This window comes from Myodes glareolus, chromosome 2, assembly GCF_982192425.1.
Source record: "Myodes glareolus chromosome 2, mMyoGla1.1, whole genome shotgun sequence".
NCBI classification, from domain to species: domain Eukaryota; kingdom Metazoa; phylum Chordata; class Mammalia; order Rodentia; family Cricetidae; genus Myodes; species Myodes glareolus.
Window position 1 is genome coordinate 91,492,377 of NC_142027.1, and position 25,017 is coordinate 91,517,393.

General features: G+C 37.6%; 1 protein-coding gene across 1 annotated transcript in view; it reads left to right on the forward strand.

Annotated features, from left to right (window-relative positions):
• Positions 1-25,017, forward strand: part of LOC146895562 (vomeronasal type-2 receptor 116-like) — a 72,152-nt gene that overhangs the window by 26,264 nt on the left and 20,871 nt on the right. The window contains exon 5 of the mRNA XM_087897974.1: positions 2,584-2,707. Within this exon, the coding sequence (XP_087754100.1) occupies positions 2,584-2,707 (124 nt within the window). The remainder of the gene's footprint in view (positions 1-2,583; positions 2,708-25,017) is intronic.

The window sequence follows — 25,017 nt, forward strand, 5'->3', positions numbered from 1 at the left end:
AAAACAAATTATCTTTTTTATTTTACATACCAATCCAAGTTCCCACTTCCACCCCTCCTCCCATTTCCTTCACCTATCCCTATTCCCCCACCGCCATGCACTCCTCAGAAAGAGTAAGACTCATTGTTTTTGGTAAAGTCCAAGGCCCTCCCTACTATACCCAGGCTGAGCAAGGTATCCATCTAAAGAGAATAGGTTACAAAAAGCCAGTACAAGCAGTCGGAATAAATCATAGTACCACTGCCAGTGGCCCTGCAGTCTGCCTATCCATACAACTGTCATTGTTGTATAAGGGTGATGGAGGATGGAACAGTGGAAGAGGAGGAGAGAAGGGAAGGGGGAGGAGAACTTGGAGGAACAGGATAGTTGACTTGGAGGAAGGATAGAGATGAGAGCATGGAAAGAGTCTAGATTGGTCCTATGCTTGTTCCCTCCCTGTCCAGCTGGAGTTGGTGAGCTCTAATTAGCTCAGGTAAACTGTTTCAGTGGGTGTCCCCATCAAGGTCTTGACATCTTTTCTCATATTCTCACTCCTCCCACTCTTCAAATGAACTTTGAAAGCTCAGGCAAGTGTTCCACTGTGGGTCTCTGCCTCTGTTTTCATCAGTTGCTGGATGAAGGTTCTATTGTGATATTTAAGGTATTCATCAATCTGACTAGAAGGCAAGGCCAGTTTGAACACCACTCCTCTGTTGCTTAGGGTCTTAGCTGGTGTCATCCTTTTCGATTCCTGGGATTTTCTCTAGAGCCAGGTTGCTTGCTAGCCCCATAGTTGCTCCCTCAATCAAGATATCTCTTTTCTTGCTCTCATCTCTGTCCTTCCTCCATCTCAGCGACTCCATTCCCTCAAGTTCTCCTCCCCCTCTCCTATTCTCTTCTCCTTGAATCCTTTTATCTCCCCCATCCACATGCTCCCAATTTTATCAGGCAATCTTTTCTATTTCCCCTTTCAAGGTGATCTATGTATGGTTTGCCTGTATTATATGTTCTTTGCTCTGTTGTGAGCTTGTGTGTGAATGCTCATGCAGTGAGTGCATGTGCTGTTGAGGCCACAGTCAGAGTGAATACCTTCTTACCATCTGCAATTCTTCTCCATTTTATTATAAACACAATCTCTCTCTGAACTCCTTGCCTTCTGATTTAACTTTCCTTACTGTTCAGCATGCCACAGGCTGTCTCCTTTTCTCCATGGCTGCCATAATTGGATAACAGGCACACAGTTTGGCACCTGACTTTTCTATACTTCCAATCTGCATGTTCAAATTCAGGACTGCATGCTTATGTGGGACTCACAATAAATACTGAGCCATCTCTTTTGTTCTATTTGATGTCTTTAATTGAAAAATAAATCAATCTTTTTAATTTGACATATATATATACATATACATGAACAGGTACATACACATATACAAACAGACAAGAACATATTGTTAGCTAATTCCTGTAGAGAGAATTAGTTTGAATCAAATTTGAACTTGTATGTATTTATTAATATTATAATGAATTAATAAATCAGTGTACATGGCTATATATACAATTGTATGTATATTTCTGTGTGTATACACATGTACACATTCATGTGCATACATATGCACATTTTATTATATATGCATGTTGAAACTAAGTGCATCTCTCCATTGAACACAATTCGTACTCCAACTTTTCCATAGTCCTTATAAAGAATATGTAAATTAAAAATGTTTATATAATCATCTCTATAATGAATGTTTGTAAATTACCTTATTTGTGTGCTGGGAGCTGACCTTAGGTTTCTCTGCAAGAGTAGGGTGAACTCTTAATGGCTGGGCCAGTTCTCCAGCCCAATATAGTTGTTAATATGTAGTTGTTTATGAGACAGAAACTGAGTTCAATTTATGACAAGAAGCATTTCTAAAGGAAAGGTAGGAATATTTTCTTGCACACACAATTTCCAGAAATATTAACTAACTGATGTTTTGCTAAAAGTATAGCGGTTAATGTAATTAACGTAGAAGTAATTTGGGTTTAAAATTTGAAAGAAAAAGCATGGTATTACTCTCAGTGTGGGGAGTCAAGGATAAAACTCACAGTAATGGATCATATTTCAGTATCTCTGGAACATCAACATGTGATGAAGTCAGGGGAAGCTATGATCACCCACCAATGGCCGAACTCTCTTTCATGGGACATTTCAATCAGAGTGAATGGTTGTGACTACAAGCTTGGTAAGCTAAAAGTAGAAGTACATAGGCAAGAGTGACTGGGTTTCTGCCTGACAATTCAACTGATTTGTAATTCATACAAGGAAGGAGTTTTTGCTTGCTCTTTCACAGAGAGAATATATTGATGTTCTACACTTATCACAAATGCTAGCTGAAGTGATTCACAGTTTGTTCAGCATAAAGAAACTTTGAACATTTGGTATCTTGAAGTGTGATAACTTCAACTCTACACTCTACACTCCCGTTATGGAGACCTCACAGTGCCTCATAAATATGTACAACTTTCATAGTCTTCATGCAGTTTAAATTGCTTTGGTTAAAATTACCTTAAGCCTGTGGCTAATGTGCAAAATTATGACTAGGTTTTCTGTTTTGCCCTTAGACTCCTCAATCTATATGTACACAGAGCTGTGGTCCAGGGTTCTGGAAAATTATAGAAAAAGACAGACCTATCTGCTGTTTTTCTTGTGTGTTTTGTCCAGAGAGACACGTTTCCAATCAAACAGGTAATAAAATACTTTTCTCAAAATTCTTTTTAATGTAGAAGGAGAAAGATAAGAGGTGACCATTATCTTGTAATACAGAATGGAGAACCCATGCCTATTTGATTCATCCCCATATTGATTAGTAATCACCGATGATTGCACACAATGTGTGAAAACATTTTTGTAGCAATCCTCATGTTATTGTGTTACTTGCATCCCTACTTCCAAACCTTCCTTTTCTTGTATGGTGGCTTCATCTCATCTCTAGCTGGGATCCATGATAGAGGCTGCCTACGCAATGTGAGGTATGCACACGACCGTGCTACCTGTATCTTTCTTGAATAAATTAATTTAAAATTCTTTCCTGAAAATAAGCCCCCTGCAGGACAAGTACAAGTGGGGCTGTTTCCAGTATATACCACACATGGAATTAAAGTTTACAACACTGTTATCTGTCATTAGGAATATCAAAAATAGTATGAAAATCATGTCTTTGTAAAGGAAGGTACAGCAGCTTGTAGATCGGTGCTATGTTGTGGTCAGCCCTGATATCATTAAAAAGCTAATTTTATATGGACTGAGCAGTGGTATTTAGCAATACACACACACACACACACACACACACACACACACAATTATAAACATAAGTGAACAATTAATGAAAAAGAAGAATAAATTTAAGGGATAATAAAAACAAGGTGGGTCTAAGTGAGGGATTAGAGAGAGTAATGAGAACAGGAGTAATGAGGTAATTATATAATAATTTTAAAAATTGAAGATATTATAAAGAATAATTGGGAAAGTAAAATATAAAAATCTAATGATGATGACAATCTATTTAATTACTGTCCTCTGTAAGAATAAACCTTAAAAAAAGAAAAAAGAGAAAAGGACTTGAAATCATCACATATTGGGTCAGAGGACATCATTGTGGAGCATGGTCATCCTCTTTGACTTTGATGAGTGTTTAGAGATCACACTCACGTTTTCAAGATCGCATGGTAAGTCACAGAGTTATGTATCATACTAACACCTACCCCAATTCTTAGAGCATTTGTTACGTCAAATATTTGGTTTTGCTTTCTTTTCTTTCTATTTTGAAATCATTATACCATTACATTATTTTCTCCTTTTATCTTCCTCAGTGCAAAACCTCCCATATAGCCTCATTACTTTCTTTCACATTATCAGCCTCTTTTCATTTATTGGGTTACAGGCATATACATATACATACAAATTACTAAACGTAACTGGATTGGTCTGTACGAATATTACTTGCACAAATGTTCGTAGGGCTGTCCATTTAGTATTGAAAAACCAGTAGATGTGCTCTTCCCTGGGGAAGACCATTTCTCCCTCTTTCAGCACTGCTGAGTTGTATCCTATTTTTTCTCTGGGGTTGAGGCCTCATGGTCATTGTCCTGATCACTTTGGCATGTCTGTTGCTGCTGTCCTTCTTCAGTTGCACATGTTCCAGCAGACATGTTGGTGGGACTTTTTGGTTTAGCCTCTCATATAACTAGAAAACAAACTAGGAAATCTGACAGAAATCTCCCTGAACTTCTGATTCCTACAATCTTTCTGCCCCATAATATGAAATGTACCCTGAGTCTTAGTTTTGTGTGTGGTTTTACAAATTCATCCACTGGAGATATCTTCCATAACTCCACATTTTATTGGTCTTCAGTGGTCTCATACCTTGTGAAGAGAAATTTTCTTGCTGAGGGTTTGAAGACTCCAATTATCTATGGTTATAAGGGCAAATATTTACCGATTATTTTTAGGGTTTGAGCTGGTTTAATATATTAGTGGTTATATATTTTTATCCATGTTAAAGATTTCTTTTACTGACCATTTAAAAAATAAAACTGGTGTACAAATCAAAAAAAAACAAAAAAAAATGACATAAAATGAATCACCAGTAATTGTTGAAACACCTGCTACCACTCACTTATCAGCTCAAAAAGGGATACACAACCTTCTGGGCTCACCTCTTTTTTTATTTGTGAATATATTTTATATTGACTATTTTACTTAGTATATAGACTACATATAATTAAGACAATCTGATAGTATTGCAAAATACTTTCCAATTGCAGAAGATTGTCATCAAGTTACAAAGCATTACTCTCATTTATTTGATGTAAAAGTATTCAAAAATAATTTCCTTAATAGTTTTTAAATATACATTGCAGAATTGATAGTTATAGTTATTAAATGCTATAGACCCTTTCAGGACCATCTTAATTATAGTACTCTGAATGACAATCCTTTAATGAACTATTAGATTCCATCTACTTATATTTTATTGTTTGACTATAGTCTTCATTAAGGTTATTGATAAAGCATTCTATTTAACTATTGTCTACTCTTCTTTTTGTCATTGGTATTAAATACTCTTAGACCAAAAGCAAATGGTGGGCATGGTAGAGTTTACTTGGTCTGCAGTTCCAGTTTACAATATATCATTGAGGGACATCAGAACAGAAAGAAATGTAGAGCAGAAACGAAGGAAGACAACAGTTTACTGGGTCAGTGTCTAGCCTGCTCACAGACACATAATTAGGTAGCTTTGTTATAGAGTGTAAGGTCATCTACCTAGGGAGGGTTGCCTGCTGCACAATACTGAGCCCTTCTACACCAATGAAAATTAAGACAGTAGCTCACAGATATCTGGCCCTACCTTTTACCTTAGGATCTCTTTCAACTCCTGGGTCGTCCAACAATTGCTGATCTGTTCTGGCCAGCTGAATGGGAACTACAATTCTTTTCAGTTGAAAAATGGGTTGGTGACATAAATGGAAATTCTTTAACATTTCCCCTTTTTGACTAATAAAGTGGACAAGGATCTAAATATAACATAGTAAAACTATGAACAATAAGAATTATCATCACGTGTTGTCCAAATAGAAAGAAAACATAATAAGCTTAACAAAAATGAAACTACATACAACAAGAAAATCATCAAGTAATAAAACCATTCTCTACTGTATAGGATTGTTTTGGCTAACCTGGGTATTTTTTCCCATATGAAGTTGAGTATTGTTCTTTCAAGGACTGTGCAGATTTGTGTTGGGATTTTGAGTGAGATTGCATTGAATCTTTAGATTGCTTTTGGTAGGATTGCCATTTTCATTATGTTACTCCTACCTATCTAAGAACGTGGGAGATCTTTCTACTTTCTGGTAGCTTCTTCAATTATTTCTTCTAAGATTTAAAGCTCTTGTCAAATAGGTCTTTCACATTTTTGGTTAGTGTTACCCCAAGATATTTTGTGCTATTTGTGGCTATTGTGAAAGGTCATATTTCTCAGCTTCTTTACCATTTGTATATAGGAGGGATACTGACTTTTTAGTTGATCTTGTATACTGCCATATTACTGAAGGTTTTACAGTTTTATCAGCTGTAGGAGTTCCCTGGTAGAGTCTTTCAGGTCAATTATATATACTATAATAATGAAAATAATGAAAGTTTGACTTTTTCCTTTCCAATTTGAATCCCTTTGACCTCCTTTTGTTGTCTTATTGCTATAGGTAGAACTTCAAGAACTATGTTGAATAGATATAGAGAATGTGGGAAAAGACTTTTGCTCTGCTATGTTCATAGAATAATTATTCATAATAGCCAGAACCTAGAAACAACCTAGATACTCCTCAACCAAAAAATGGATAAAGAAAATTGGGACATTTACACAGTAGATTACTATTCAGTGGTAAAAAAAAACCAATGTCATCCTGAAATCTGCATGCAAATGGATGGAACTATAAAACACCATCCTGAGTAAGGTAACACAGACCCAAAAGGATGAATATGGTATGTATTCACTCACAAGTGGATACTAGCTGTAAAGCAAAGGATATTGAGCCTATAGGTCACAATGCTAGAGAAGCTAAGTAAGAGGTGAACCCTAAGAAAAGCATATAGAGTTCCATCTGGAAAGTAGAAATAGGTAAAATAGCCTGACAAAATTGGGAACATGGGTGTGGGGGAAAAATGGAGGGTGAAATGAAGGAGACAAGGGGAAGGGTGAAGAGAACTTGAGGATACAGGATCGTTGAGATTGAGGAAGAAAAAAGATGAGGGCAAACAAAGAGATATCTTGATTGAGAGAGCCATTATGAGGCAAGGAAAAAAATCTGGCTTTACAGAAATTCCCAGGAATCCACAAGGATGACTCCAGCTAAGACCCTAAGCAATAAAGGAGAGACGGACCAGACTGTCCTTGCCCTATAGTCAGATTGATGAATATCTTAAATATCACCACAGAGCTTTCATCCAGCAACTAATGGAAACAGACTTAGAGTCCCAGATAGGAGCACTTGACTGAGCTTTCAAAGTCCAGTTGAGGAATGGGATGAGTGAGAATATGAGCAAAGAGGTCAAGACCATGTGGGTACACCCACTGAAACAGCTTACCTGAGCTAATTGGAGCTCACCAACACCAGCAGAACAGGGAAAGAACAAGCATAGGACCAAATTCATTCCTTTGAATGTGTTTGACAGTTACATGACTGGAGCAGACTGTGGGGTCACTGACAGTGGCACCCAAATTTATCCCTTCTGCTTGTAAAAAGATGCAACTTTTGGCAACCTATTCTCTATGAATGGATATGTTGCTCAGCCTATATGTAGTAGTGAGGGCCTTACACCATCCCCAAAGCAGTGTGCCTTACATTCTCCGTGAAGTGGATGGGGTAGAGTCGGGGGTAAGTGGAGGAAATGGAAGGAGGGGAGAAAGTGGGAACTTGGATTTGTATTTATAATTTAAAAAGATACTTTGTTTTCTTTTTTAAAAAATTAAAATGTATATATACAAATAAAAAACTTTCTCAATGGCAAAGTCTATGTAATTGGTGAGTTTAGAGTGATTATTCCATTAGCTGTCCTCTTATGAATAGTCCAAAGTTTTATACTTAAAATATCTTTTAACATGATTTGGTAGAACAGCAACTGTAACTGTGTGGTTTTCAACCCAAGCAAAGACCTGGGAAAGATATATTATTATTTGAGTAGCAGGAAGCTCATAGCATATGTTTTCCAAAGTTAAGAGAAATTACAGAAACAGCTGGTTATTTGCAGGGTCTCCCAATATTGCTCCACAATGTTGGACCATTCATCTTTGTCCTACAGGCCTAGAACATCTGAAAGAATTTTTGTGAAGAAGAAAATTTTGAAGGCTTGTCATACCCTGTCTTGGAAAAGTTTAGCAGTCTTTTATCTTTGTGTCTCATTTGTTCAGTTTGGACAAAACATTGTCAGAAGTTGAGGCAAGTACAGTTTCTTGCAAAAACAGCTGGATTTTGCAACAAAGAAAACTCATTATGGAATGTCTTTGAAGTCCATCATCCTTCTTTGAAGATCATTGTCACCAGGAACAGATGTTTCTCATGTCAAGAAAGATCTAAGTAATTAAAACATTTTAAATGACATATTCTGTAGTTCTTTGAGGTGTTTGAAGATTATCTATTGAAAATATATCTCTGTATGATCTTGAAAACATAACTAACATGAATATAAGTTTAGTTATAGGTGACTATTAGCCTGTGTTTCTTTTTTATATTTTTTAAACAATCTTCTTATTTTACATACCAATTCCAGTTTCCACTCTCTCCTTTCCCCCCACCCTCCCAAACTTCTCTCCACCCCACCCCCAACTACTCCTCAGAGAGGGTAAGGCCTCCCATGGGGAGTCAACAAAGTCTGACACAACACTTTGAGGCAACATCAAGACCCTCCCCCTTGTATCTAGGCTGAGCTAGGTATCTCTTCATAGAGAATGGAAATCTGTATTTCTTACTTATACTAAACAATTTCTAATGAACTTTCAATGACTAGAAATTTACATTTCATTCTAAATGAGCTGTACCTTAAGTAAGTAGAACAGCATATTCTAATAAAAATAATCTTAAAGTTGTATCAATATATAAGAATATCTAAAGCAAGAGTAAAAACATACATGTACTACAACCTTAAATTTCTATAAAGATATAATAAACAAAAGTAGAAGCACATATACAGTATCACAAGAATAACCTTAAAATTTGTTACCAATATACAAAAATCCATACCAATATAAAATATTTAAGACTAGTAACTACTTTTTCAGTTTAAAAGTAGAGTAAATAATCTACCATTTTCTCCTATCATTTCTATATCCCCCAGCTGTCTTCAAAATTAAATCTCTGAATCTAATGAATCCTGTTTAGTATTTTTTTTGACTATTATTGCTAAGGACTTGCAATCAACCACCCTAAATAATGACAAATATCTACAACCCAGCAGAAGACCAAGAACCAACAATCTTACCTCTAGGGAATGTGAGCACTGTGTTTTCTGGATTGCTTTATGCTGTCTACAGGGTTCATGGCATCCCGAGGGGATACTGATAAAATAAAATAATGGTCAAGTTCTGGGAGAGCTAGACATATCATTTGTCCAGTCACTGTGCATATGAAAGTGTAGAGCTTGTCCAAAGTCTTGGATGAAGCAGTGCATGAGGCTCACCCATCTTAGATAGCCATCCTGAAAGTGTTCTGATCAGTTTGTAGTCTGATAAACTCTTTGGGTAAGATTTTCAGATTAGTAGTATTATTATACTTCAGGTGGAATTGTCATTGTGGGGCCCCATCATCCCTTTAGACACATTAGAGGTTGCTGTTAGGAATATTTATCCCACACTGTGGAAAATTTAAACATATTAAATGTCATATACTACAAATCTTGAGGAGGTTAAAGGACCATATTCTATTAAATATCTCTGAGATACCCAGGATTAAATCTTAAATATCTGCTTCAGACTCACATAAAAAATTGCATACTAGAAGCTACATGAAGTCTAAGGTTAGACTTAGTTAGTAATTAATAATACTATTAATATCAAAACAGAAAATTTAAATTTTGAGATAGTACTTATAATTTAAGAAAGTGTTAAAGAGTGAAAATAATTCCAAGAGACCTGGGATTAGCAACAATATAACAGTCTCTAGATTTTGATTTTATTCTCTTCCATATCAGGTGGTTCTTCTGATATGAGGCAGAGACTTTGAATTTTCTTGTAGCAAATATCCTTGGATTTAGAGGAGAGAGCCATGATCCAACTTCAGAACTAGCTTTATTTTTTTATTGAGCAAGGACTGCATAAAGACCACCTTTTAAACATGTCTGTAGGGTTTGGAAAAACAGGCATTTTAAAAGGCTCATGAAAATTTACACTGTAGGAAGTGTGCCATACAGCCAGAATAATTTGTTCCTCTACTTGGTATTTTTTTTGAGGAATCTCCCTATTTTCTTCCAATATTTATTATTTATTATGCATACCAAACACAGTTCCCCTTCTTTTCTCTCACCTTCCCTCTCTCCATCATGTTCACTACCCCATCCACTCTTCCTCCATTCAGATGGGTTAAGGCCTTTCATGGGAATAAACAATGCACAGCATATCAAGCTGAGGCATAACCAAGCTCCTCCCCTCTGCACCATAACTAAAGAAGTCATCCCACCATAGGGCTCCAGAGATCTAACTCATGCATCAGGGACAGGTCCTGGTCCCAGTGCCAGGGAGTGGGGAAGGGGAGGACCTTGGACTTCCCATGGGGCAGGGAACCCTGATTAATCTTAGGACTAGAAAGGGAGGGGGAGGGGGGAGAGGGGGAGGGGAAGGGGGAAGGAAAAGAAAGGTGGGGAGGTGGTGGAAATTTTTAATAAATAAAAAAATATTTTTAAAAAAGAAGACATCCTACCATAGGGTTCCAAAGATTTAACCCATGCATCAGGGACAGGTCTTGGACCCACTGCCAGGAACCCCACAAAAGACCAAGCTACACAGCTATTACCCAAATGCAGAGGGACCAAATGAGTCCCATGCCAATTCCCCTGCTGTCTATTCAGAGTCCATGAGTTCCCATATATTTAGATCAGCTGTCTCTGTTAGTTTCCCTGTCATAATCTTGATTACCTCTTGCTCATATAATCCTTCCATTCTCTCTTCAACTGGACTTCTAGGACTGGACCCAGTGTTTGGCTGTGCATCTCAGCATCTACTTATATCAGGTACTGGATGAAGACTCCATAATAACAATTTGGGTAGTCACCAATCTGATTACAGGGGAAGGCCAATTCAGATACCCTCTCTACTCTTGCCAGGGATTTTACCTGGGATCATCCTTATGGATTTCTGTCTCCCTAACACCAGGTTTCTCTCCAACCCTACAATGGCCCCCTCTATCAAGATATCTCACCAACTACTCTCCTCATCCCTCCCACACACAACACCATACTCCTAGTCCCTCCTTGTTCCCATCTCCCCATAACCTCCTTCTCTACTCCACCCATCCCCAATTTACAGGACATCTTATCCATTCCTCTACCCAGGGAGATCCATGGGGACCTCCCAGGGTCCTTGTAACAGGAGGGTCTTCTTGTTTGGTTTTCTTCCCCACCCAGTACCCCACAGCCAGCAGCCTCAAAGAAAATCACACAGAGTCTATATTAGGTTTTAAACTGATTGGCCCATTAGTTCAGTGTTCTTATTAGCTCTTGTAGCTTATATTAACCTATTGTTCTTATCTATTTTAGCCATATGGCTCAGTACCTTTTTAAGCTGGCAGGTCACATCCTGCTTCCTCAGTGGTCTGTGCAGGACTGGGAGGAATCAACTTCCTCCTTCCCAGAATTCTCCTGTTCTCATTGCATCACCTCTACTTCCTGTCTGGTTTCCCACCTATACTTCCTGCCTGACCAATCAGTGTGGGATAGAAACCCAAACAAGCCAGACATCCTGTTACAGTCCTCTTGCTTCCTAGCCTCTCTGAGAGTAGCCTGAGGACTGTAGCCTGGCTAACTTTTGCTTTACATCTATTATCCACCTACAAGTGAACATGTACCGTGCTTGTCTTTCTGTCTTGATTACCTCACTCAGGATAATTTTTTTCTATTTCCATTTATTTGCCTACAAACTTCATAATATCATTGTTCTTTTCTGCTGAGTAATGCTCCATTGTGTAAATATACCACATTATCTTTACCTGTTCTTCAGTTGAAGGGCATTTAGGTTACTTCTAGGTGCTGGCAACTACAAATAATGCTACTATGATCAAAGTTGAGTAAGTCTCCTTCTAGTATGAGTGTGCATCCTTTGATTCCATGCACAAGAGTGGTATTGTTGAGTCTTGAGGTAGACTGAGTCCCAGTTCCCTGAGACAGCACCATGCTGTTTTCCAAATTGGCTGTACAAGTTTGCACTTCCACCCGCAGGAGAGGTGTGTTCCCCTAACTCCTCATTCTTTTCAGCATAGGCTGTTATTAGCATTTTTGATTCTTGCCATTCTGACAGGTGTAAAATGGCATCACAGAGTCATTTTAATTTGCATTTCCCTGATATCTAAGGATGTTGAACACTTCTTTAAGTGTTCCTCACCATTTCAGATTTTTCTATTGAATTTCTCTGCTTAAAACTGTATCCTGTTTTTAAGGTATTTAGTATTACCTTAAAACCAAAGTTTTAAGTTCTTTATTTCTTTTGAATCGCAGTCCTCTATCAGATATGGGGCTGGAGAAAATATTATTCCACTCTGCAGGATGCCATTTTGTCTTGTTGGCAGTGTCATTTCCTTTAGAAAAGTTTTTCAGTTTTAGAAGGTCCCATTTATTTTTTGTCAGTTTCAATATCTGTGCTACCAGTGTTAGATTCAAGGAGTAATTTCCTGTGCCAGTGCATTCAAGTCTACTTTCCACTTTCTCTACTATCAGGTTCAGTGCATCTGGATTTATGTTGAGTTCTTTGATCTGCTTGTACTTGAGCTTTGTGCATGGGGATAGACATGGAGCTATTTGCATTCTGCTATGTGCCACTATTCAGTTATGCCAACAACAATTGTTGAAGGTGCTGTCTTTTTTTCATTGTATACTTTTGGCTTCTTTGTGAAAAATTAGGTGTTAATAGGTGTAAGGATCTATGTCAGGGTCTTTGATTTTATTCCATTGGTCCACTTCTCTGATTTATGCCAATAACAAATGGTTTTTATTCCTAGAGCTCTATAGTAGATCTTGAAGTCAGGGGTGGTGATACTTCCAGAAGTTCCATTATAGTACAGGATTGCTTTAGCTATCCTGGACTTTTTGTTTTTCTATATGATGTCGAATATTGTTCTTTCAAGGTCGGGAAAGAATTGTGCTGAGAGTTTGATGGGAATTGTGTTGAATCTGTCTATTGCTTTCAGAAAAATTGCCATTTTTACTATGTTAATCCCACCAATCAATTATAATGGGAGATCTTTCCATTTTTTGATGTTTTCTTCAAAGACTTAAAGGTCTTGTCATACACGTCTTTCACTTGTTTGGCTAGAGTTACCCTAAAACATTTTATATTATATGTGGCTATTGTGAAGAGTTATGCTTCTCAGATTTCTTTCTCAGCCAACTTATCAATTTATCTTTTTTATTGACTTATTGAGCTATACATTTTTGTCTAATCCCTTCCCTTCCTCTCCCTTTCCCTTCAACCCTTCCCCATGGTCCCCATGCTCCCAGTTTACTCAGGAGATCTCTTATTCTTTTACTCATGTAGATCACATCCATGTATGTATCTCTTATGGTCCTCATTGTTGTCTAGGTTCTCTGGGATTGTGAATTTTAGACTGGTTTTCATTGCTTTATGTCTAAAAGTTACTTATGACTAAGTACATATGATATTTGTCTTGCTGTGTCTGGGTTACCTCACTCAATATGATGTTTTCTAGCTCAATCCATTTGTCTGGAAATTTCAAGTTATCATTATTTTCTGCTGTGTAAAAATCTCCATTGTGTAAATATACCACATTTTCCTTATCCATTCTTTGGTCGAGGGGCATTTAGGTTGTTTCCAGGTACTGGCTAGGACAAAAAGTGCTGCTATAAATGTAGTTGGGCACATGTACTCATGGTATAATTGAGCATCCTCTCTCTCTCTCTCTCTCTCTCTCTCTCTCTCTCTCTGTGTGTGTGTGTGTGTGTGTGTGTGTGTGTGTGTGTGTGTGCGCGCATGCACGCGTTTGTAAAGTGATATTGCTCGGTCTTGAGAAAGGTTGTTTTTTATTTTCTGAGAAATTGCCATACTGATATTCAAAGAAACTCTACCAATTTGCACTACCAGAAGCAATGCAGGAATGTTCCCTTTACCAAACATCCTCTCCAGCATAAGTTGTCATCGCTATCTTTTTATCTTGAGCATTCTTACAGATGTAAGATGGAATCTCAGAGCTGTTTTGATTTTCATTTCTCTGATGGCTAAAAATTTTAAGCTTTTCTTAAGTGTCTTTAAGCCATTTTAAACTCCTCTGGTGAGAGTTGTTTGTTTAGATCTGTACTCCATTTTTTATTGGATTAATTGTTTTTTTGATGGCCAATTTCTAGATTTCTTTGTATATTTTAGAGATCAGTGCTCTTTATGATATAAGGCTGGTGAAAATCTTTTCCTATTCTGTAGGCTGACATTTTGTCTTGCTGACCAGGTCCTTTGCTTTACAGAAACTTTTCACTTTCAGGAGGTCCAATATTTTAACTGATTCTGTCAGTGTCTGTGCTACTGGAGTTATATTCAAAAAGCAATTTCTTCTGCCAATTTGTTCAAGAGTACTTTCCACTTTCTCATCTATGAGATTCAGTGTGACTGGCTTTATGTTGAGGTCTTTGATCCATTTGACTGGAGTTTTGTGCATGGTGATAGATATGGGTCTATTCTTATTCCTCCAGATGTTGATATCCAGTTATGATATCCAGTTTCTTTTTTCATTTGATACCTTTTGCTTCTTTGTCAAAAATCAGGCATTCATAGGTGTGTAGATTGACAACTGGTCTTTGATGCAGTTCCATTGGTCTTCCTGTCTGTTTTTAAGCCAATACTAGACTGTTTTCAGTACTGTACCTCTGTAAAAGAGTTTAAAGACAGGGATTGTGATGCCTCCAGAAGTTTCTTTATTGTTCATGATTGTTTTGACTACCCTGGGTTTTTTGATTTTTCATATAAAGTTAAGTATTCTTCTTCTGAGGTCTGTGAAGTAGTTTGCTGGGATTTTGATGGGCATTACATGGAAACTATGGATGGCTTATGGTAAGATTGCCATTTTTACAATGTTAATTCTACCTACGTAAAGCATGGGAAATCTTTCTATTTTCTGGTGTCTTCTTCAATTTCTTTCTTCAAAGATTTAAACTTCTTGTTATACGAATCTTCCACTTGTTTGGTTAGAGTTATTCTGAGATACTTTGTGCTATTTGTGGCTATTTGAAGGGGGATGTTTCTATGCTTTATTTCTCAGCCCATTTATCATCTGTGTAAAAAGGGCTATTCATATTTTTGAGTTAATCTTATATCCTGCTACATTACTGAAAGTGCTTATGAGTAGTAGAAGATATTTGGAAGAAATTTTGAGGTTGCCTGTGTTTCATACCATCAGCAAATAGTGCAAATTTGCCTTCTTTTTTTCCAATTTGTACCCACATTGATCTCCTTCTTTTTGTCTTGTTTCTCTAGCTAGGACCTCAAGAACTATTGAGTAGATGTGGGGAGAGTGGACAATCTTGTCTTTTTCCTGATCTCAGTGGTTTATTGCTGCGAGTTACTCTCCATTTAGTTTGAGGTTGTCTGTAGGCTTGATGCCTATTGGCTTTATTATGTTTAGGCATGTTCCTTCAATCCCTGCTCTCTCCAAGACCATTATCATGAAGGGATGTTGCATTTTGTCAAAAGTTTTTTTTTGGCATTTAATGAGATGATTATGTGGGTTTTTCTCTTTGTTTATATGGTGGATTATGTTGACAGATTTTCATATGCTGAACCATCCCTGAATCTCTTGGGTGAATCAGACAGAATCATGGTGAATGATGGTTCGGATATGTTCTTGGATTCATTTTGCCAGTATTTTATTTAGTATTTTTGTATCACTCTTCATGAGTGAGATTTGCCTGTAATTCTCTTTCTTAGTAATATCTTTAAGTGGTTTGGACATCAGGGTAATTGTAGCCTCTTAAAAAGAGTTTGGCAATATGCCTTCTGATTCTATTGTGTGCAACAATTTGAGGAGCATTGATATTATTTCTTTGAAAGTCTTGTAGAATTCTGAGCTGAAACAATCTGGCCATGGGCTTTTTGTTTAATTGGGAGACTTTTGATTATTGTTTTTATATATTGAGCAGTTAGAGGTCTATTTAAGTTTCTTATCTGGTCTTGATTTAATTTTGGTAAGTGATATCCATCCATGAAGTTCTCCATTTCCTTTAAGTTTTCAATTTTGTGGAGTAAAGGTTTTCAAAGTATGACCTAATGATTCTCTGGATTTCTTCCATGTCTGTTTTACGTCCCCATTTTCATTTCTGATTTCTCTCTGTGTTTAGGTTAGTTTGTCTATGTTGTTGATTTTCTCAAAGAACCAACTCTTTGCCTCTTTGATTCTTTGTATTGTTTTCTTTGTTTCTGTCTTGTTGATTTTTGCTTTAAATTTGATTATTTCCAGCCACCTAGTTTTTTTCTGGATTAGTTTGCTTCTTTTTGGTCTAGAATTTTCAAATAGTCTGTTAATTCACTAGTGTGGGATTTTTCCAACTTCTTTATGTATGCATTTAGTGATAAGAAGTTTTCTCTTAACATTGTGTTCATTGTCTCCCATAAATTTGGTTATGTTGTGTGTTCATTTTTATTGAATTTTAGAAAATCTTTAATTTCTTCCTTTATTTCTTCCTTGACCCATTGAGGCTTCCAGAGGTCAATTTTTAATTTCCACATTTTGTGGGCTTTCTGGAATTAGTGCTTCTGTTGAATTCTAATTTTAAGCCATGGTGATCTGATAAGATGCATGGGGTTATTCCAATTTTTGTATGTTTTGAGGTTTGTTTTTTACACAGTGTGTTGTCTATTTTTGAAAAGATTTCATGAGGTGCTAAGAAGAAGATATACTCTTTTATGTTTGGGTAGAATGTACTATAGATGTCTTTTAAGTCCATTTGAGTCATAACATCTGTTAGTTCCCTTATTTCTCTGTTAATTTTTTATGTGACTGATCTGTCCAGTGGTGAGAATGGGATGTTGAAATCTCTCTCTATTAGTGTGTGGGGATTAATGTGTGATTTAAGTTTTAGAAGTGTTTCTTTTACATATGAGGGTGCCCTTGTATTAAGGGCATAGATGTTCAGTATTGAGATTTCCTCCTGATGTATTTTTTTCCTGTGACTAATATGAAATGTCCTTTTTTGTCTGTTTTGATTGATTTCAGATTGAAGTCTATTTATTAGACATTATGATAGCTACACCAGCTTGTTAAGTCCATTTGATTGGAAAAAATTTACCCAAACAGTTTTTTAAATTTTACTTATTTAATATGTACTCAGAAAAACATTTTCTGTTTGTACATACAGAAATAAAGTATTCTTTCTAATCATTTTTCTTTAATAATTAGCCTCATACTTCACATTAAAAAAACTTTAGTATATAAAGATGGACATTATAATGAAAGACAATGTAGTGTTTCTCACATTTTTTACATTATGTGTTTATCAATACAGGTTATTAAGTTTACTCACTTATTTCAAAGAATTTTCTCATTGTGATAAGAACATTCAAAATCCTTTATTTTGCATTAATATATGTTGTTGGTTGACAATTTTATAAATACAAAAAAAATCTTTTCCTCACCTGGCTACCTTATTTTCTTCCTGCCTCTGCTATTGCCAACCCTTTACTTTGAGTTGATGTCTCTCTTTCAGGTTGAGTATGTTTCTTGTGTGCAGCAAAAGGATTGGTACTGTTTTCATATCAAATTTATTAGCCTGTGTATTTTTATAGGTGAGTTGAATCCATTTATATTAAGGGTTCTTAATTACCAGTGATTACTATCTCCTGCTAATTTAGTTTTCATTGTTGATTATGTTAATTTGTTGGTTTCCCTTCTTTGGGTTTTGCTCCTGTGAGATTATCAATTGTCTGTTTTTATTGATGCAGCCAACTTCATTGGATTGGAGTTTTCCTTCTATTACTTTGTATAGGACTGGGTTTGTGGCTAGATATTGGTTATATCAAGTTTTGTCATAGAAGATATTGTTTTATCTTTCAACAGTGATTGAAAGTTTTGCTTGGTATAGAAACCTGGGCTGGCATCTATGATCTCGTGATGTCTACATAAAGTCAGGAGCTTCTGACTTTCATTGTCTCCACTGAGTAGTCAGGTGTAATTCTGTAAGGTCTGCCTTTATATTTTCCTTACCTTTTACCTTTGCAGCTCATAATATTCTTTACTCTGTATGTTTAGTGATTGGATTATTATTTGGTGAGGGGACTTTTTTTATTCAGTCTATTTAGTATTCTGTATGCTTTTTGCATGTTCAGAGCCATATCTTTCTTTAGGTTGGGAAAGTTTTCTTCTATGATTTTGTTAAATATATTTTCTGTGCTTTTTCCCCCTTTTTTATTTATTTAAAGAATTTCCACTTCCTCCCCTCCTCCCAGTACCCTTCTGCTCCCCCCATTCCCTCTCCTCCTCCCTCACCATTCCCAAGAGCAGTCAAGGTTTCCTGCCCTGTGGGAAATGCAAGTTCCTCTCCCCTCCCTCCACGTCCTGGAAGGGGAGCATCCAACAAGCCAGGATCCCAAAAAGCCAGTCCATGCAGACAAAAAAGACCCAGTGCCATTGTAAATGGCTTCTCATTCAGCCCCTATGTCACCCACATTCAGAGAATCCGGTTTGATCACATGCTTGTTCAGTCCCAGTCCAGCTGGCCTTGGTGTGCTCTCATTCGATCAGTATCAGTGGGTGAAAGCACTTGTATCAGTGGGTGAAAGCACCATTCGCGGTCCTGACTTGCAGTGCTCCAATGTGGGTCTCTGTCTCTATCTCCATCCATTGTCAGATGAATTCTCCCTCTGGTTCTGCTTTCCTTGCTCACGATCTCCCTCCCTCTGCTTCTCAATTGGACCTAGGGAGTTAAGTCCAGTGCTCCAATATGTGTCTCTAACTCTACCTCCATCCTTCGCCATATGAAGGTTCTGTGGTGACATGCAAAATATTCATCAGTATGGTTATGGGCCAAGGCCAGTTCAGGCAGCCTGTCCTTGCTGCCCAGGGAACAATCTGGGGACCTCTACTTATGCCTGGGAACCCCTCCAGAATCAAGTCTCTTGCAAACTATAAAATGGCTCCCTTAGTTGAGATATAAACTTCCCTGATACCATAACCATCCTTCCTTACTCCCCCCATCACATTCCCCCAAGCCATCCCCAATCCTCCCCCTCTCCCCTCTCGCTAACCATCTCCCCTTACTTCCACCCCCACCCCTCGTGCACGCAAGTTTGCCTGGCTATCTTGTCTACTTGTAATATGAAGGAGGATAACTATATGACTTTCTTTAGGTTCACCTTCTTATTTAGCTTCTCTAGGTACACAAATTATAGGCTCAAAGACTTTTAACTATGGCTAGAATCCACTTATGAGTGAGTACATACCATATTCCTCTTTTAGGGTCTGGGTTACTTCACTCAGTAAAGCATTTTCTATTTCCACTCATTTGCATGCAAAATTCAAGATATCATTGCTTTTTTACGGCTGAGTAAAACTCTAATGTATATATGTTCCACACCTTCTTTAACCATTCTTCTATTGAGGAGCACCTAGGTTGTTTCCATGTTCTGGCTATTACAAATAGTGCAGCTATGAACATAGTTGAACAAACACTTTTGTAGTATGATAGGGTATCTCTTGAGTATATTCCCAAGAGTGGAATTGCTAGGTCCTGAGGGAGGTTGACTCCCAGTTTCCTGAGAAACCGCCACACTCATTTCCACAGTGGCTGCACAAGTTTGCATTCCCACCAACAATGGATGAGTGTTCACCTCATCCTCTCCAGCATAGGCTATCATTCGTGTTTTTGAGTTTGCCTATTCTCAGAGGTGTAAGATGGTATCTCTAAGTGGTTTTGATTTGCATTTCCCTGATAGCTAAGGAGGTTGAGCATGACCTTAAGTGTCTTTTGGCCATTCGAAGTTCTTCTGTTGTGAATTCTCTGTTCAGTTCTGTACCACATTTTTTAATGGGGTTAATTAGAGCTTTAGTGTCTAGTTTCTTGAGTGCTTTGTTTATTTTGGAATTCAGACCTTTGTCTGATGAGGGGTTGGTGTAGATCTTCTCCCAGTCAGAAGGTAGCCTTTTTGTCTTATTGACAGTGTCCTTTGCTTTACAGAAGCTTCTCAGTTTCGGCAGGTCCCATTTATTCATTGTTTCTCTTATTGTCTGTGCTACTGGGGTTCTACTTAGAAAGTGGCCTCCTGTGCCTATATCTTGTAGACTACTTGCCACTTTCTCTTCTATCAGGTTCAAAGTGGACAGATTAATGTTGATGTCTTTAATCCATTTGGACTTGAGTTTTGTGCATGGTGATTCATATGGATCTACTTTCATTCTTCTACAGGTTGACATCCACTTATGCCAGCACCAATTGTTAAAGATGCTTTCCTCTTCCATTTTATACCTTTAGCTCCCTTGTCGAAAATCAGGTGTTCATAGGTTTGTGGGTTATTATCTGGGTCTTCTATTCGATTCCATAGGTCGACTTCTCTGTTCTTATGCCAATACCAAGCTGTTTTCAATACTGTAGCTCTGTAATAGAGTTGAAGTCAGGGATAGTAATGCCTCTAGAAGTTCCTTTATTGTATTAGATTGTTTTGGCTATCCTGGGTTTTTTGTTTTACCATATAAACTTGATTATTGTTCTCTCAATGTCTGTGAAGAAGTTTGATGGGATTTTGATGGGGATTGCATTGAATCTATAGATTGCTTTTGGTAGAATTGCCATTTTTACTATGTTGATTCTCCCAATCCAAGAGCAGGGGAGGTCTTTCCATTTTCTGGTATACTCCTCAATTTCTTTCTTCAAACACTTAAAGTTCTTGTCAAATAGATCTTTCACTTCCTTGGTTTACTTCTACAGTGGTCACTCCCTTGTACGAGCTCCTGTGAAATTTGCTGCCTCAGGCCTGCTCTGGGGGATTTTGCTGGCTCAGACCAGTTTAGCTAGATATACCTCCTTGGGCCCACTTCCACAGTGGTCCCTGTCTTGGGCCAATTCCTTTGAAGGTCTCTGGCTCAGGACTACTCCCTCTTTATCTGGTCTTAATTTCATTTTTATATGTTTCTTTCTTTTAGGTTTCCCAATTTTGTGGAGTATAGGTTTTCTGAAGTATGACTTAAAGAGTCTCTTGATTTCTTCGGCATCTGTGTTATATTCCCATTTTCATTTTTAGTTTGTTAATTTGAGTATGCTCTCTCTCCATTTTGACAATTTTGGATAAGGGTGTCTCTATCTTGTTCATTTTCTCAAAGAACCAACTCTTTGTTTCAATGATTTTATGTGTTGTTCTCCTTGTTTCTATATTATTTATTGATTTCAGCATTCAGTTTGGTTATTTTCCTGTGGTCCACTACCCCTGGATGAGTTTAGTTCTTTTTGTTCTAGAGCTTTAATGTGTGTTGTTAAGTTACTTGTGTGAGATGTCTCCAAATTTTTTAAGTAGGTACTTAGTGCTATGAACTTTCCTCTTAGCACTGCTTACATTGTGTCTCATAAGTTTGGGTATTGTGTGGATTCATTTTTTATATATTTTATTTTTTAATTTAAATTTTTTAATTTAAAATAATTTATATATTTTATTTTTTAATTTTTTAAATTTTTTATTTATTAAAAATTTTCACCTCCTCCCCGCCTCCCTTTTCACTCACCCTCCCCACTTCCTCCTCCCTCTCTAGTCCTCAGTCAGGGTTCCCTGCCCCCGGGGGAAGTCCAAGGTCCTCCGCCCTCCATACAAGTCTATAAAGGTGAGCATCCAAACAAACCAGGCTCCCACAAAGTCAGTCCATGCAGTAGAATCAAAACTCAGTGCCATTGTCCTTGGCTTCTCAGTCAGCCTCATTGCCAGCCAAATTCACGGTGTCCATTTTGATCACATGCTCCATCACTCCCAGTCCAGCTGGCCTTGGTGAGTTCCTATTAGATCAGTCCCACCTCTCATTGGGTGGATGCACCACTCATGGTCCTGACTTCCTTGCTCATGTTTTACCTCTTTCAACTCCCCATTTGGACCTTTGGAGCTGAGTCCATATTCCAATGTGGGTCTCTGTCTCTATCTCCATCCATCGCAAGATGAAGGTTCAATTGTGATATGTGGATTCATTTTCAATGAATTCTAGGAAGTCTTTGATATATTTATTTATTTATCCTTGACCAGTGGTGGTTCAGTTGAGAGCTGCTTCATTTCTATGAGTTTGTGGGCTTTCTGTAGTTTGTGTTATTATTGAAATCTGACTTTAACTCATGATGATCTGATAACAAGGTGTTACTCCAATTTTTTGTATCTTCTGAGTTTTTCCTGATACTTGAGTATGTGTTAAGTTTTAGAGAAGGTTCCAGATTGGGCTGAGAAGAAGATATGTTCTTTTGTGTTTGGGTGAAATGTTTGCTAGATGTCTGTTAAATCCATTTGAGTCATGACATCTGTTAATTCTCTTATTTCCCTGTTAAGCTTCTTGTCTGTCAGAGCTGTCCATTGGTAGGAGTGGGTTGTTGAAATCTCCCACTAGGGTTGGGTTGATGTGTGATTTGAGCTTTAGCAGTGTTTCTTTTATAAAAATGGGGTGCCCTTGTATTTGGGGCATAGGTAGTCAGAATTGAGACTTCTTCTTGATGGATTTATCCTCTGATGAGTATGAAGCATCCTTCTCCATCTCTTTTGATTAATTTTAGTTGGTAGTCTATTTTGTTAGATATTAAGGTAACTACACGAGCTTGCTTCTTAGGATAATTGGATTGAAAAATCTTTTTTTTTCAAACCTATACTCTGAGATAATGTCTCCCTTTGTAGTTGAGGTGTGCTATTTGCCTGTGATGGAAGGATATATCCTCTTTTCATACACATTCTGTAAGCCTGTCTCTTTTACTGGTGAATAGAGAACATTGATACTAGGTGATGTGATAGACCAGGGATTATTATTAATATTACTTATTTTTGTTTTTGGTGGTGGTGATGTTAATGTTTATGTTTCCCTTCTTTGGGTTTAGCTGTTGTGAGATTATCTGTTGCCTGTATTTTCATGGATATTGCTAAGTTTCTTGAGTCAGAGGTTTCTTGAGTCAGAGTTTCCTTCTAGTACTTTCTTTTGTGCTGGATAGAGAGATGTCTCAGCAGTTAAGAGCACTGCCTGTTCTTTCAAAGGTCCTAAGTTCAATTCCCAGCAACCACAGGGTAGCTCAGAGCCATTTGTAATGAAATCTGGTTCCCTCTTGAGAAAGAGACCTGTCAGTCATCATCATCAACTAAAATTATGTAACGCAATATGGACAATTTCAGCAGAACTACATATGTGAGACACCCATGCATGTCTCAGAATTGCTAGGGCATAAATTTCATTTTTTATTCATTGCTTAAATCAAGTTTTATCATGAACTATCTTGTTTTCTGTGTCTATGGTGATTGAAATTTTTGCTGGGTATAGTATTCTGGGCTGGCATCCATGTTCTTTTAGTATTTGTAAAATATCTGTGAAGGACTTTCTACCTTTCAGAGACTCAATTGAGGACTTGGGTATAATTATGATAGGTCTGCTTTTATACATTACTTGGCCTTTTTCCTTTGCACCTTTTAGAATTCTTTCTTTATTCTATATGTTTAGTGTTTTTATGTGGCAAGTGTACATTTTTTTTTTGGTTCTGCCTATTTGGTGTTCTGTGACCTTCTTATACGTTAATAGGCATGTCCTTCTTTAAGTTAGAAACGTTTTATTCTAGTATTTTGTTGAATATGTTTTCTGTGCCTTTGAGTTAGGATTCTTCTTCTATCCCTATTATTCTTAATTTTGGTCTTTCAGGTGTACCAGATTTCCTGGATATTTTGCGTTAGGAATTCATTGCATTTAACATTTTCTTTGACTGATGAATCTATTTCTTTCATTATATCCTCAATACCTGATGTTTTCTCTTCCATTTCTTCTGTTCTGTTACTGATTCTTGAATCTGTCATTCCTGCTCTCTTTCCCACATTTTCTATTTCCAGAATTACCCTGGTTTGTGTTTGGTGTTTTCTTTCTTTTTTTGTGAAGAAACATTTTATAAATTTTGATTGAGGTGTTTTCTTATTGCCTGTATATCAGTTTTCAATCTTCAAATCATTTCGTTCAATTGTTTGTTTTTTATTGGGTTTCTTTAAGAAATTGATTGATTTTCTCCTATTTTTATCTTTTCTTTACTTCTTTAAGGAAATTTTTTCATTTCCTCTTTAAGAACTTCTATCATATTCATTAAAGTAATTTTAATTTTGTTTTCTTGCATTTGGCTGCATTTGAATATTCAGGTGTTGTTATAGGGCCACTGAGTTTTGGTGGTGGTGCAATATTGCTTTTTGGCTATTGAATGCATTCTTACATTGGTGTTTACTCATCTTTTCTTCCAATCTATATGGATTGTGCCTGTGTCTGTTCTTCCAACTGTTGTGATTTATACTTCTGCCTGATTTTCCTAATAGTGTTATTTGAGCCTATGCCTACATAGTCTTCTGGGGTTGTTGAGGAGGACTGACCATGGGGAGGATGTTTAGGTTCATGGGGTTGGGCAGCAGAGTGAGTCTTGGTGGACAGCATCCAGTGCCTGTTGGGGGTTTGGGTGCAGCCTGGAGGCAGGTCTCTCACCTTGTCTGCAGGTTGTTAGGGACTGTACTAGAGCAGGGGACTTCCACCAGAGGTGAGGCAGGGTCAACTTCTCTTGCTGGTGCTGGAATCTGAAGAGGGCACAGAATATACCCTGGGTTTTAGATAGCTACTGGACTTTGGAGCAGTCTAGTTGAGAGGTCAGTCAATCACCTGATTTTCCATCTGGTGTGGTTTGTGCCTGTGCCCATGCAATCTGCTGGGGTTGCAGAAGAGGGCTGACAATGGGTAGGATGCTCAGGTGCATGGGGTTAGGCTGTAGGGTGGGTCTTGGTGGAATACCATCCAGTACGTGGGGTGATTTGCAAGCAGCCTGGAGGCAGGTTTCTCAACTGCCTACAAGCTGTTTGAAACTGCAATATAGCAGGAGAATTCCTCTGGTGGTCGGGGCATGATTCAGCTGTCTTGGTGGTGCTGGGATAGAAGGAGAAGGGGTACAGTATGTGTCCTGGGGTGAAGTTAGGGTCCAGTTGACCGGCCAGTCACTCACATAATTTTCCAGCTGGTGTGGATAGGTTGAGCCTAAGCCTTTGTAATCTGCTGGGACTACAGGGAAAGCCTGGCCATGGGGAGACTGTTCAGGTGCATGGGGTTGGGTTGTGGAGTGGGTGATAGTGAAAC